This window comes from Cetorhinus maximus, chromosome 6, assembly GCF_964194155.1.
Source record: "Cetorhinus maximus chromosome 6, sCetMax3.hap1.1, whole genome shotgun sequence".
Lineage (NCBI taxonomy): Eukaryota > Metazoa > Chordata > Chondrichthyes > Lamniformes > Cetorhinidae > Cetorhinus > Cetorhinus maximus.
This window is the reverse complement of record NC_135884.1, coordinates 25,630,673-25,644,878: the sequence shown is the minus strand read 5'-3', so window position 1 is coordinate 25,644,878 and position 14,206 is coordinate 25,630,673. Positions and strand designations below refer to the sequence as shown.

The 14,206-nt window shown below is 46.7% G+C and overlaps 1 protein-coding gene across 1 annotated transcript in view; it reads left to right on the top strand.

Annotated features, from left to right (window-relative positions):
* The window catches only part of acad9 (acyl-CoA dehydrogenase family, member 9), a 76,346-nt gene that overhangs the window by 29,607 nt on the left and 32,533 nt on the right, over positions 1–14,206 (top strand). Inside the window, exon 8 of the mRNA XM_078543459.1 lies at positions 4,185–4,258. Coding sequence (XP_078399585.1) covers positions 4,185–4,258 — 74 coding nt within the window. The remainder of the gene's footprint in view (positions 1–4,184; positions 4,259–14,206) is intronic.

Below are 14,206 nucleotides of genomic sequence, written 5' to 3'. Positions count from 1 at the left end.
CAGCAGGTCTGGCAGCATCGGTGGAGAAGAAAAGAGTTGACGTTTCGAGTCCAATGACCCTTCAACAGAACTGAGTGTAGTTAGGAGAGGGGTGAAATATAAGCTGGTTTAAGGTGGGGGGCGGGGGGAGAGAAGTTGAGGGTGGGGTGGTTGTAGGGATAAGCAAGCAGTGATAGGAGCAGAGAATCAAAAGATGTCACAGACAAAAGGATCAAAGAGGTGTTGAAGGTGGTGATATTATCTAAGAAAAGTGTTAATTAAGAATGGATGGCAGGACACTCAAGGTACAGCTCTAGTGGGGAGGGGTGGAAAGACTGATAAGGTATCAGTTGTAGATTTAAAAATCTAACTATGCCTGTCTCTTTAACATTCCTTGTTCCAGTCCTACTCCAGCCCCCTCCCACAACTCTTTCTCCGGTACATCGATGATTACTTCGGTGCTGCTTCATGCTCTCGTCGGGACCTGGAAAAATTTATTAATTTTGCTTCCAATCTCCACCCCTCCATCGTTTTCACATGGTCCATTTCTGACACTTCTTTTCCCTTCCTTGACCTCTCTGTCTCAATTTCTGATGATAGACTGTCCACCAATATCCATTACAAGCCTACCGACTCCCACAGCTACCTCGACTACAGCTCCTCACACCCCGCTTCCTGTAAGGACTCCATCCCATTCTCTCAGTTCCTTCGCCTCCGTCGCATCTGTTCTGATGACGCTACCTTCAAAAACAGTTCCTCTGACATGTCCTCCTTTTTCTTTAACCGAGATTTTCCACCCACGGTCGTTGACAGGGCCCTCAACCGTGTCCGGCCCATATCCCGCGCATCCGCCCTCACGCCTTCTCCTCCCTCCCAGAAACATGATAGGGTCCCCCTTGTCCTTACTTATCACCCCACCAGCTTCCGTATTCAAAGGATCATCCTCCGCCATTTCCGCCAACTCCAGCATGATGCCACCACCAAACACATCTTCCCTTCACCCCCCCTGGTGGCATTCCGTAGGGATCGTTCCCTCCGGGACACCCTGGTCCACTCCTCCATCACCCCCTACTCCTCAACCCCCACCTATGGCACCTCCCCATGCCCACGCAGAAGATGCAACACCTGCCCCTTCACTTCCTCTCTCCTCACCGTCCAAGGGCCCAAACACTCCTTTCAAGTGAAGCAGCATTTCACTTGCATTTCCCCTAACTTAGTCTACTGCATTCGTTGCTCCCAATGCGCTTTCCTCTACATTGGAGAGACCAAACGCAAACTGGGCGACCGCTTTGCAGAACACCTGCGTCTGACCGCAAGAAAGACCCAAACCTCCCTGTCGCTTGCCATTTTAACACTCCACCCTGTTCTCTTGCCCGCATGTCTGTCCTTGGCTTGCTGCATTGTTCCAGTGAAGCCCAACGCAAACTGGAGGAACAGCACCTCATCTTCTGACTAGGCACTTTACAGCCTTCCGGGCTGAATATTGAATTCAACAACTTTAGATCTTAAACTCCCTCCCCCCATCCCCACCCCGTTTCTTCCCCCTCCCTTTTGTTTTTTTCAATAATTTATATAGATTTTTCTTTTCCCACCTATTTCCATTATTTTTAAATCTACAACTAATACCTTGTCAGTCTTTCCACCCCACCCCCACTAGAGCTGTACCTTGAGTGTCCTGCCATCCATTCTTAATTAGCACTTTTCTTAGATAATATCACCACCTTCAACACCTCTTTTATCCTTTTGTCTGTGACATCTTTTGATTCTCTGCTCCTATCACTGCTTGCTTGTCCCTACAACCACCCCACCCTCAACTTCTCTCCCCCCGCCCCCCACCTTAAACCAGCTTATATTTCACCCCTCTCCTAACTACACTCAGTTCTGTTGAAGGGTCATTGGACTCGAAACGTCAACTCTTTTCTTCTCCACCGATGCTGCCAGACCTGCTGAGTTTTTCCAGGTAATTCTGTTTTTGTTTTGGATTTCCAGCATCTGCAGTGGTTTTTTGTTTTTATATCTGCTTAACCAATTGGATTGGAGGATTGAAAACTGAACAGTGCAATACTGAGAAGGAAGTGTAAATTAGAGTGAGTTCAGTGTCAAATCAGGTACAGAAATGGAAATAAAGAAAAGGAAATAAAGATTAAACTGAGAAAGGAAACAAAGGAAAAATTAAAAGAATTATTATTTTAAATCTCTATCAATAATTAATACCAAATGGAATGATACTCCACACTTATAAAAGTGTATAATAACTGTTTAATTGCACGCAGGTGCTGGGCATTAATTAGGGTTTCACTTCGAAGCATAGAAAAGTTACAGCACAGAAAGAGGCCATTTAGCCTACCATGTATGTGTCGGCTGAAAAATAAAAAATAAAAAACTAGTTGCCCATTCTAATTCCACCTTCCAGAACCCGGTCTGTAGTCTTGCAGGTTACAGCACTTCAGGTGCAGATCCAGATGCCTTTTAAATGAGTTGAGGGTTTCTGCCTCCACTGCCAAACCAGGCAGTGAATTTCAAACACCCACCACCCCTCTGGTGAAGAAGTTTTTCCTCCTGTCCCCTTTAATTCCCCTACCTTAGATCTGTGCCCCCTGGTAATTGGCTTCTCCACTAGGGGAAAAAAGGCATCCCTGTTTACCCTAACTAGGCCGCTCTTAATCTTGTACACCTCAATCAGGTCACCCCTCAGCCTCCTCAGTTCCAAGGAAAACAACCCCAGCCTATCCAATCTCTCCTCACAGCTGCAATTTTCAAGCCCTGGCAACATTCTTGTAAATCTCTGTGCTCTCTCCAGAGCAATTTATGTTTCCTATAATGTGGCGACCAGAACTGTACATAAAACTGTACTTGAGCACATATAAACAGACACTTATTGAAAGAGTAGTGTGATGTATGCTTGTAATGTTTCACTCTGTAAACAAATGTAAGACTGAATAAATATTGGCTCCAACACTACCCTTCATCAACTGACTTTCTGGGTTAGAATATGCCATATCACTGCTCGTCATCAAGCTCATATGTGTAAGAGCAAGTTTTCAAGCATTCTGGAGAAAGACCTAAGAGCAGGTTGTTTGGGATGTGGGTGTCGCTGGCCAAGCCAGAATTTATTGCCCATCCCTAATTGCCCTTAAGAAGGTGGTGGTGTGCTTCTGCCTTGAACTGCTGCAGCCCATGTATTGTAGGAACACCCACAGTGCTGTTCAGAAGGGAGTCCCAGGATTTTGACCCAGCGACAGTGAAGGAATGGTGATGTGGTTCAGGATGTTGTGTGGCTTGGAGGGGAACTTACAGGTAGTGGTGTTCCCATGTATCTGCTGCCCTCGTTCTTCTAGATGGTAGGGGTTGTGGGTTTGGGGGGTCTGTCAAAGGAGCCGTGGTGCGTTGTTGCTGTGCATCTTGTAGATGGCATAAACTGCTGCCACTGTGCGTCAGTGGTAGAGGGAATAAATGTTTATTGTGATGGATGGGGTACCAATCAAGCAGCTGCTTTGTCCTGGATGGTGTCGAGTTTCTTGAGTGTTATTGGAGCTGCACTCACCCAGGGAAGTGGAAAGTATTCCATCACTCCTGACTTGTGCCTTGTAGATGGTGGACAGGCTTTGGGGAGTCAGGAAGTGAGTTACTCACAGTAGAATTCCCAGTCTCTGACCTCCTCATGTTGCCACAACATCTATATGGTTGGTCCAGTTCAATTTCTGGTCAGTGGTAATCCCCAGGCTGTTAGTGGGGAATTCAGCGATGGTAATGCCATTGAATGTCATGGGGAGATGGTTAGACTCTCTCTTGTTGAATATGGTCCTTGCCTGGCACTTGTGTGGGGTGAATGTTACTTGCCACTTATCAGCCCAAGCCTGAATGTTGTCCAGGTCTTGCTGTATATGGACACGGACTGCTTCACTGTCTGAGGAGTCGCGAATGGTGCTGAACATTGTGCAATCATACGTGCACACCCCACTTCTGACCTTATGATGGAGGAAAGGTCATTGATGAAACAGCTGAAGATGGTCGGGCCTAGGATAATACTCATTGATTTGTGATCTAGAGGGTGGAAAAATGGGTAAAAGCTCTTACCACTGCAAAAATTTTGAAAATTTCAGTTAGCTATTTTGATGAAATTTTTATAAAGCCTGTAGTTTTATACTTATTGTATTAAGATTTATATTCTATACTCTGCAAAATGCTGTTTTTGTCTTTCTTAGCATGTGAAGTTCACTTTGAAAACACCAAAGTTCCACTAGAAAACATCCTGGGGGAAGTAGGAGGTGGTTTTAAGGTAACTAATAAGGGTTCACTTTACATTATTCATTTGAAATATTAATTTTAAACTGTTCCTTGTTATATTTAATGGCGAAATAATAGTTACATTTTCATTGCTTCTGGATGAAATTGCACACTTTTGAAATGAACAATGTTCAATTTAATAAATTAAGTTATTTTTAAATCTGTAATGTTGGTCTTTTATGACATTGCTCAGAAGGCATAAATTTTAAAAATAGATGGCTTTATCACAGAGTCATAGAATTGTCACAGTGTAAAAGGTAGCCATTCAGCCCAGCGTACCTGCACTGGCTCTCCGAATGAGCAATTCACTTATTGCCGTTCTCCTGCCTTTTCCCTGTAACCCTGCATATTCTCTTTTCAGATAGCAGTCAGATTCCCTTTTGAATGCTTTGATTAAACCTGCATTCCCAACACCGTCAGGCAATGCTTTCCAGACCTTAGCCACTCTCTGTGTGAAAAAGTTTTCTTTCATGTCGCCTTTGCTTCTTTTTACGTGTTATTTTAAATCTGTGCGTTCTCGTTCTTGTTCTCAATCCTTTCTACTCTGTTCAGACCCCTCATGATTTTCAATTCCCCTATCAAGCCACCTCTGAGCTGCCTTTTCTCCAAAAAAAATTAAACTTCTCCAATCTAATCCAGTTTTCATAACTGAAGTTCCTCATCCTTAGATCCATTCTCATGAGTCTTTTCTGCACTCTTGCCAATGTCTTTATATCCTTTCTAAATTGTGGCACCCAGACTGAACACAGTACTCCAGTTGAGGTCGAACTAATGGCTTATACAAGTTCAACATTACCTTCCTGCTCTTGTACTCTATGCCCCTATTAATAAAGCCTAGGATACTGTGTGCTTTATTAACCATGCTTTCAACTTGCCCTGTCACCTTCAATTACTTAGACACATGTACACCCAGGTCTGTCTGCTCCTGTACCTCCTTTAGAGTTGTAGCATTTATTTTATATTGTCTCTCCACATTCTTCCTACCAAAGTGAGTCACTTCACATTCCTTTGGCATTGAATTGCATCTGCCTCCTGTTTGCCCATTCCACCAATTTGTACATGTCCTTTTGAAGTTTTACACTATTCTCCTCACATTCAGTGTTGTATCATCTGCAAATTTTGAAATTGTGGCCTGTACACCAAGGTCTAGCTAATTAATATATATCAGGAAAAGCAATGGGCCCAACACTGACCCCTGGGGGAGAATATTACTACAAATTTAGTGTATGTATGCCAGCCTGAGCATTATAGGAGAGGTTCTGGAATTTAAATCCCAGCAAAGGCATTTTTCCAATTTTTCCCAGGTTAGAAATGTTGTTTTCTCAGTCTGAGCATACCTTTCCTATTTAATGCATATTGCGGACCTTTTATCCAAATCATCATCTTGCATGTTATGAGCAGCGAAGGCATCACTTCCACTGAATGAATGTGAGATAATATTGTGGAAGCAAAATTCAATCATACAGCAGACAGTGCTCCATGTTTGTAGCACAAGAGGCTGGTTCCCATGTGGCATCAGATGACTAGAATGGCACATGCAGGATGCCTGCGTTTGCCCAAAGAAATTGAAAGTATGACAATTGTGATTTCACAGGCTTCAACAGGTTGGTGTAATGCATAAATAGTAAAATCTGCCAACAAATGTGCAGGGGACACACCGCTCATTCACTCCCAAAACAAAAAGCATTAACAAGAAAGATGAAGCCTATTCTGGGGCTGTTTAAAAGGCCACTCAACAAGATGTAGCTGAGATGCTTTTGACTTACTGGTGCTCAGGCAAAGTTGGCGTAAGCACTGAGTTGTGAACAGTTCCTACAGGTTGGAGGGTAGCTAATGTAACCCCACTATTTAAAAAAGGAGGTAGAGAGAAAACAGGGAATTATAGACCAGTCAGCTTGACATCGGTAGTGGGGATAATTCTAGAGTCCATTATAAAAGCTGAGCACTTGGAAAACAGTGGCAGAATCGGACAGAGTCAGCATGGATTTATGAAAGGGAAATCATGCTTGACAAATCTACTGGAATTTTTCAAGGATGTAACTAGTAGGGTTGATGAAGGGGAGCCAGTGGATGTGGTTTATTTGGACTTACAGAAGGCTTTTGACAAAGTCCCACATAAGAGATTGGCGTGTAAAATTAAAGTGCATGGGTTTGGGGGTAGTGTATTGAGATGGGTAGAAAACTGGTTGGCGGACAGGAAACAAAGAGTAGGAATAAACGGGTCTTTTTCCGGGTGGCAGGCAGTGACTCGTGGGGTACCGCAGGGATCGGTGCTGGGACCCCAGCTATTCACAATATATATTAATGATTTAGGTGAGGGAACTAAATGTAATATCTCCAAACTTGCAGATGACACAAAGCTGGGTGGGAGGCTGAACTGTGAGGAGGATGCAGAGATGCTTCAGTGTGATTTGGACCAGCTGAGTGAGTGGGCAAATGCATGGCAGATGCAGTATAATGTGGATAAATGTGAGGTTATCCACTTTGGCAGCAAAAACAGGAAGGCAGATTATTATCTGAATGGCTATAAATTTAGAGAGAGGAATGTGCAACGAGACCTAGGTGTCCTCGTACACTAGTTGCTGAAGGTAAGCATGCAGGCGCAGCAGGCGGTAAAGAAGGCAAATGATATGTTGGCTTTTATAGCCAGAGGATTTGAGTACAGGAACAGGGATGTCTTGCTGCAATTATATAGGGCCTTGGTGAGACCACACTTGGAATATTGTGCGCAGTTTTGGTCTCCTTATCTGAAGAAGGATGTTCTTGCTATAGAGGGAGTGCAGCGAAGGTTTACCAGACTGATTCCTGGAATGGCGGGACTGACATGAGGAGAGATTGAGTCGGTTAGGGTTATATTTGCTGGAGTTCAGAAGAATGAGGGGGGATCTCATAGAAACCTATAAAATTCTAACATGACTAGACAGGGTAGATGCAGGAAGGATGTTTCCAATGGTGGGGGAGACCAGAACCAGGGGTCACAGTCTGAAGATATGGGGTAGACCATTTAGGACTGAGATGAGGAGAAATTTCTTCACCCAGAGAGTGGTGAGCCTGTGGAATTCGCTACCACAGAAAGTAGTTGAGGCCAAAACATTGTATGTTTTCAAGAAGGAGTTAGATATAGCTCTTGGGTCGAAAGGGATCAAAGGATATGGGGAGAATGCGGAGGCAGGCTATTGAGTTGGATGATCAGCCATGATCATAATGAATGGCGGAGCAGGCTCGAAGGGCCGAATGGCCTACTCCTCCTATTTCCTATGGTTCTGTGTTACTGGAGGAGTATGAAAGTTTCTGCTGACCACAAGCTGATAGAATGACATTTCTTTGCATATGTGTGGGGGCAGTAGTTGCAGTGCCACTTGCTGTGTAACATGAGCAGGACAGAAGAGGGGGCAGAGGGGAGAAAGAAGGCTCTCTTTAGAAGATCCCACACAAGAGTCTTTGGGAGCATGAGTCTTCATTGGGATGAGGCAGAAACAGTGCTCAGGAGTCATTGCTGTACTCAGGTGGCGGTGATGGGTGTGGCAAGAGGACAGAGGTGCTCTACAGGAGGAGAGGGGACTTCATCCTCTTCTTAAGGGCGGAAGACCAGGATGAGGAAATACAACAGTCCTCTAGGGTGACAGGCTTCCTGATTTTGAAGGGTGCTCTCAGTTGGACACATGTGGCTCTGCATGCCTGTCACCTCAATGGGAAGCAATACCGTAACCACAAGAGCTACCATTCAGTAAATATGCAGTTGGTATGCGACCACATCTGGAAATTCTTATTGGTGAATGCCTGCTATCCTGGAACCACCCACAATGCTTTCATTCTTTGACTGTCTGCACTACCAATGTCTTCAGGCCCCCAAGTCGGACAACAGGATGATTTCTTGGAGACAAAAGCTAGCCTCTCCACGCATTTCTCATGACCCTCTTCCACTATCCTGCCATGCGACATCAGAGGGCTTTCAATAGAGCCATGGATCCACATGTAACACCGTGAAGCAAGCCATCAGTCTGCAGAGAATTTGCTGCCTTGATCACTTGAGGGAGACCTCGGCAATAAATACCTGAGAGGGTCTCTGTGATATTGTGCTCCTCCAGTATTCTCCATAGCCCCACTATTTTGAGGGCTCAGCCAATACCTCCTGGGATCCGCAGACCTCATCAGAAGGAGGAGGAAGAGAGGAGACCATGTGCACCAGGCAGGAGAGGGACCGCAGTGTGATGCTTCGCTTAAGTTGAATGGAACTTTCCCACCCTGAACCTGAACCCACCATCCCCTTACAATATTCCCATTTTAAACCCCCCATGACAGAGTTCCCCTGCCCTATATCATTCATTAAAGGCCAACAGCAGTAACCTTCTCTCAACTTTTATTGGCAATAAATCAGCAACGCTTGCCCATTCCTTTTGTGCCTGCCTTGCAGGTGCTGTTGCCTGTCCTCGGGCTTGTACACAGAGCTACCCCAGTAGCCTCATCTTATGGCCGGTGAAAGGCTCCTAACTTTGAGGCCATGAGATCCATAGCTACTGCCATCTAGTCTATTCCTGCACAGGCAGCTGTCATCATGGATAAGGATCTTGGTGCTCGACGGGACATGTAGGGTCTCGCATGAGACTATCAATCTATGCTCCAGGAGATGATGAGGCATGCTGAGGTGCCACCCCTCTTTGAGTGGCATTGGCTTCATGGAGCACAACCCTGCTGCCCGCTCTCAGGATAACAGCATTCATGCTCCCACCATTGTCACTTCACCAGTGTACTTGTTGGTGCTTTGCAGCCTGCTAGCCCAGACTGCTGCCACCTATGCCAAGGTGGTGCAGTCCAAAGTCAGGCCCTCAAGGCCCAGAGCTGTTATCTACAGTCTTCATAAGTGTCTGAACTTCCACTGCAGCAGTGATACATTGGCAGGACTCTGCTTAGGCTGCAGTAGAAGCAGAGACAACGGCCAGCAGACGCTTCATTTTGGGTTGGTGGGGCGGTGCTGCCATGGAGGTGCCCATCACTTTCACAGTGGAACAACTGGGCTTCAAACTTTGGTGATGTTGTCCTGTGCCACAGTAGAACCGGATTCCTTCAGGCTCCTAGACAGCGATGAAGGCTTTCTGGCAGGCCTGCCAATGTACCAAGCATATTGGTGTGCATGTCCAACCCATCAAGGTCCTCATCTGAGCCCCCTGCAAGCAGAAGTGTTGTGTTACCTCTCCCTCTAGGGTGTTTGTACATGAACTGAGCTCTCCCCTATCCTAGCTGCAGTCCACTCAATCCTGGTAACGCATCACATGCTGATTCCAACTCGAAAGCATGTGCGTGCCAGTATCTGAACTGGTGGCTGAGAGGTTAGGTCAAGTTCCAAGCTATCTTCCTCCTCTTGCGCCTTGACTTGCTTTTGGAGGGGCTGAGCAACCAGCAGTTCCTGACAATCAAAACACAAAAGCATAAGGAGGGGAGGGATAAGGGAAAGGGTGTCGGGAGGAAATCAGGATGCTCATGGTCACTCCATCTGCATTTTCATTTCATGGCATCTTTCAGGAAGAGGGTTAGAAGTTAGTGGGGAAGGTGCATAAGGCAGCAACTTAACATCATCCAGGATGGCCACTGCTGCACCAGCTCCACGACACCCCTGCCTGTTATTTAAAGGACCATTTCCTCCTGCATACTGAGGGGATGTATATAAGCCGGTCCTCCGCCAGACTTCTGGTTTTCCCTCCTGTTGTGAGCCACCGAGCAGAATATCAGTGACTGAGTCAGTCTGTTTGGGTGATGTCTGCCATAGCTGAATAGCCAGAGGTATGTGGAGGCAGAGGGGATTTGTGTGTAGTTTGCATGCTTCAAAGGTGTGTGTGGGTGAGGCATAGTGTCCAGATGTTAGGAGGGAGTTCTGAGTGTCAGGGTGTGATGACGGGATGGTGCATTGAGCAGTGAGTGATGTGTTTGCAAGGTGTGATGTGCTGATTTGCCCGTCTTGATCGTTCGAGTGAGGCCATTAAACTTCTTTCTGCCTGCCAGATCCGTGATGCTACATTCTGGGTATTGACTGTCCTTACTATATGCTTCCATTCCCATTTCAGGGTTGCTCTGGTGGCCGTCTTGCCCCTTGCTGGAAACATGGCCTTCCTTCTGGCTTTGAACTCCCTGCAGAGTGTGTTACTGAATCTGGAAGCCCTCCCCTTGCTGCGACATGGCTTCACTGTGATTGGTGGAAAGGGAGGAGATGAGAGGATTGCGCAGTTGATTCTAACCCCACTTCTCCACAGGTCACAACAATAGTTTAAATGTTTAATTCACCCACAAAACTGGACAATTATTTACCTTTGATACTGATATTCCTAGCACAAAAAGACTCTAACCAGGCTTCTTTCAGTAAACACAAAAAAAGTTTTATTATAAAACAAACTACTTTTAAAAATAGTTAATAAACTGGTTAACATACAAGTTGTAGTTTGGAAGTGTAATGGTTTTCCCCTTTTTTAAAAAAACAGATATTCGAACCCCCATTTCCTCACTCTCAAACACAAAACAGGACAAACAAACATAGTCCCCTGGAGTATGGAGAATTTTTTTTAAATGGATAAAATTTGACAAGATCTCGACGCTGTTGATCAAACAGAATTCTGGTCTCAAACCTGGAAGTTCTTTCAGATGGACTTGTTGGTGAAACTGTCCTTGATGACTCTTATCACAACTTTGCAAACTATCAAAAATACAGATGAGCTATCCTGATATGGCGTTTCTGAGGAAAGTTTAACACAAAGGTGGGGCAGAGAGAGGGAAGGAGAGAGTCTTTTTCTTACAGCCTGCTTCTAAGGCAGACCTGCACATACACACTGACTGAGAGTCTTAAAAAAGACTAAGATGTTCAGAGAATACTCCTCTCAGGCCAGGTTTTTAACCAATCAGCAAGAGTCTTTAGCCTGGCAACAGCAGTTCTTTGTTAACTTTGATATACAAAGTGTTAACTTTTATATACAAAATATCTCTTTCCTCTCCAGGTGTTCCCTGCTGGACACCTATCTTGACCCGTGGTTTCTAGAAGAATGGCATATTCACAGCCTGAATTAATATTGCAAACTTTAAAAAATAACTCAGGAGGAAGAATGTCCAAAATTCAATGTCCTTCAAATTTTCCCCTCAGTGGCCGAAAACAAGTATGCAACTGCATGCAATGCATTGCTACAACATCCCTTTAATTGGGACTGTGTCTTTTAATAGGAGAGGCTGGCTAGAACACATACTTTCTATTGAATGCTACTGAATTATGCAGAAGACAGTTGCACAGAAATGTGCACCAGAGCTGTGCCAGGGTTGTGCCTTTCCATGCCATAATCATGGAAATGAAGTGAGTAGACCAATTTTGTGCCTTAGTCACCCCATTTTCAACCACTCTGTTTTTCTTCAGATCGTACAAATCTTTCGCCTCGGGCTGTACAGCTCAAAATGAAAGGCTGTAAATGATTGTAATATTGTTTGTACTGATGCACCTGGTGATACACCCCATTTTCAACCAGCAAAGGTCATCTCAAAACCCGCTCTCTACGTGAAACTCCAGATGCCACTGGAGCAGAACACGGCCAAGGAGATCTACCTCAGCCCATCCAAAGTGAAGGAATTTGAGCTCACTACGGGCATGAAGGAGCAGACTAAAGGTCTGGGACTCTCAGAGACAGTGGGTTTGGTAGGAGAATAAATGCTTTAAAATGGGTTTAAAGATTGTATCCATAAATGTGCGTAGCATTAAATCTACTACGCGATGTGTTGCGACCTTGGACTACCTAGCCAAGGTCAAAGCTGACCTGTTGTTTCTGCAGGAGTGTGCGATACCGCACCTCAGCTCCTACAGGCAATGGTCACGATGGTGGTCCCACGGGCTATCGATCTGGTCGGGCGGAAACGACTCTCGTTCCTCCGGCCTGGGTATTCTGCTGCGGGGAGGCAACTTCACCGTCTCCGAGGTCAAGGAGGTGGTGGGCGGGCGACTCCTCGTAGCAGACGTAATGTACAAGAACGCTCCACTCCGGTTAATTAACGTGTATGGCCCGGCACAAGGGGCTGAGCGGCTGGAGGTTTTTCAGCAGCTCCCACTGCTGCTGGCGACCTCCAGGCCGGTCATTCTGGGCGGGGACTTCAACTGCATCATCGATGCGGCTGGACGATCCGGCAGGGCCGGAAGCAGATTGGACGCTACGTCCAGATCCCTGATGGAAACAGTTAAGGATGCCAAGCTGCACGACGTCTTCAGCAACCCTGCAGACGGAGCGCAGCGTAGATACACCTGGTCGCGGCCAGACGGGTCCATTCGTTCCAGGATAGACTTCCTGTTTGTGTCCCGTGCATTCACAGTCAGATCCACCGACGTCAAGCCGGTGTTCTTCTCTGACCACTGCCTCCTACTGGCGGACTGCCACTTGGAGGAAGACCTGAGGGTGGGCAGGGGGGCATGGAAGCTAAATGTGCAACTGCTGACCCCAGAGAACATTGAGGAGCTCAAGAGGGATTACAAAGGTTGGAGAACCGTGAAACCCCTCTTTGAGTCCCTGACACACTGGTGGGAAGTGATCAAGGGAAGCATCAAGAGGTTTTTCATCCGCAAAGGCACCCAGAAAGCTAGAAAGGAACAGAGGGAAATGTCCCGACTCCAGGAAAAGATGCAGAATCTGCTCCGGCTGCGGTCGATGGGGGTCGATGTCAAGGAGGAGCTCCAAGAGGTGAAGGGCCAGCAAGCCTCGCACTTTGCCTCGGAGGCCTCCAAGATCATCTTCCGTTCCAGAGTCCGCTCCGTGGAGCAGGATGAGACGTGCTCACGTTTCTTCTTCCAAAAGGTACACAGAGAGCGCTCTGTGATCAGCAGCCTGAAGGAAGAAGACGGCTCAGTAAAGTCATCACGGTCCGACATTCTGAGGATCAGCAAATCCTTTTATGCCGGACTGTATGACGTGAAGCCCACGGACAGCACGGCCTCCCAGTCCTTCCTGTCCTCTATCACGGAGGTCTTAGACCACAGTACGCGGGAGAGCCTGGACAAACCGCTAACTCCTGACGAACTGACTAAGGCCCTCGAGTCCTTCGAGAAGAGTAAAACCCCCGGAAGCGACGGCTTGCCGGCGGAGTTGTATTCGGCTCTGTGGGACTTGATCGGCCCAGACCTGCTAGAAGTGTACGAGAGTATGCTCCTGACCGGTAGTATGTCAGAATCCATGAGGAAAGGCATCATCACCCTCATCTACAAGCACAAAGGGGAAAGGGAGGAAATTAGAAATTGGCGACCCATTTCACTGTTGAATGTGGACTATAAGATTCTGTCCAAGGTCATCGCCAACCGGGTCAAATCCGCTCTGGAATTGGTGATTCACCCTGACCAGACCTGCTCTGTGCCAGGCAGGAAGATCTCTGACAGCCTGGCGCTGCTCAGGGATACGATTGCCTATGTACAGGACAGGGGTGTGGATACCTGCCTCATCAGCTTGGATCAGGAGAAGGCCTTTGACAGAATATCGCACACCTACATGGGGGATGTGCTCTCCAAAATGGGGTTTGGGGAGGGAATTCGAAATTGGATCCAACTGCTCTACACTAACATCAGTAGCGCAGTCTCAATCAATGGGTGGGAAACAGATAGCTTTCCGATTAAATCTGGAGTCAGGCAGGGCTGTCCTCTCTCGCCTGTCCTTTTCGTGTGTTGCATAGAACCCTTTGCCGAGTCCATCAGGAAGGATCCGGGCATAAGAGGAGTGACGATCCCAGGCAGTGGAGGCACTCAGGTAAAAGCCTCCCTGTACATGGACGACGTCGCCGTCTTCTGCTCGGATCCGCTGTCGGTGCGCAGACTGATGCACATCTGCGACCAGTTCGAACTGGCCTCGGGAGCCAAGGTAAATCGTGGGAAGAGCGAGGCCATGTTCTTTGGGAACTGGGCTGACCGATCCTTTGTCCCCTTCACTGTCAGGGCTGACGG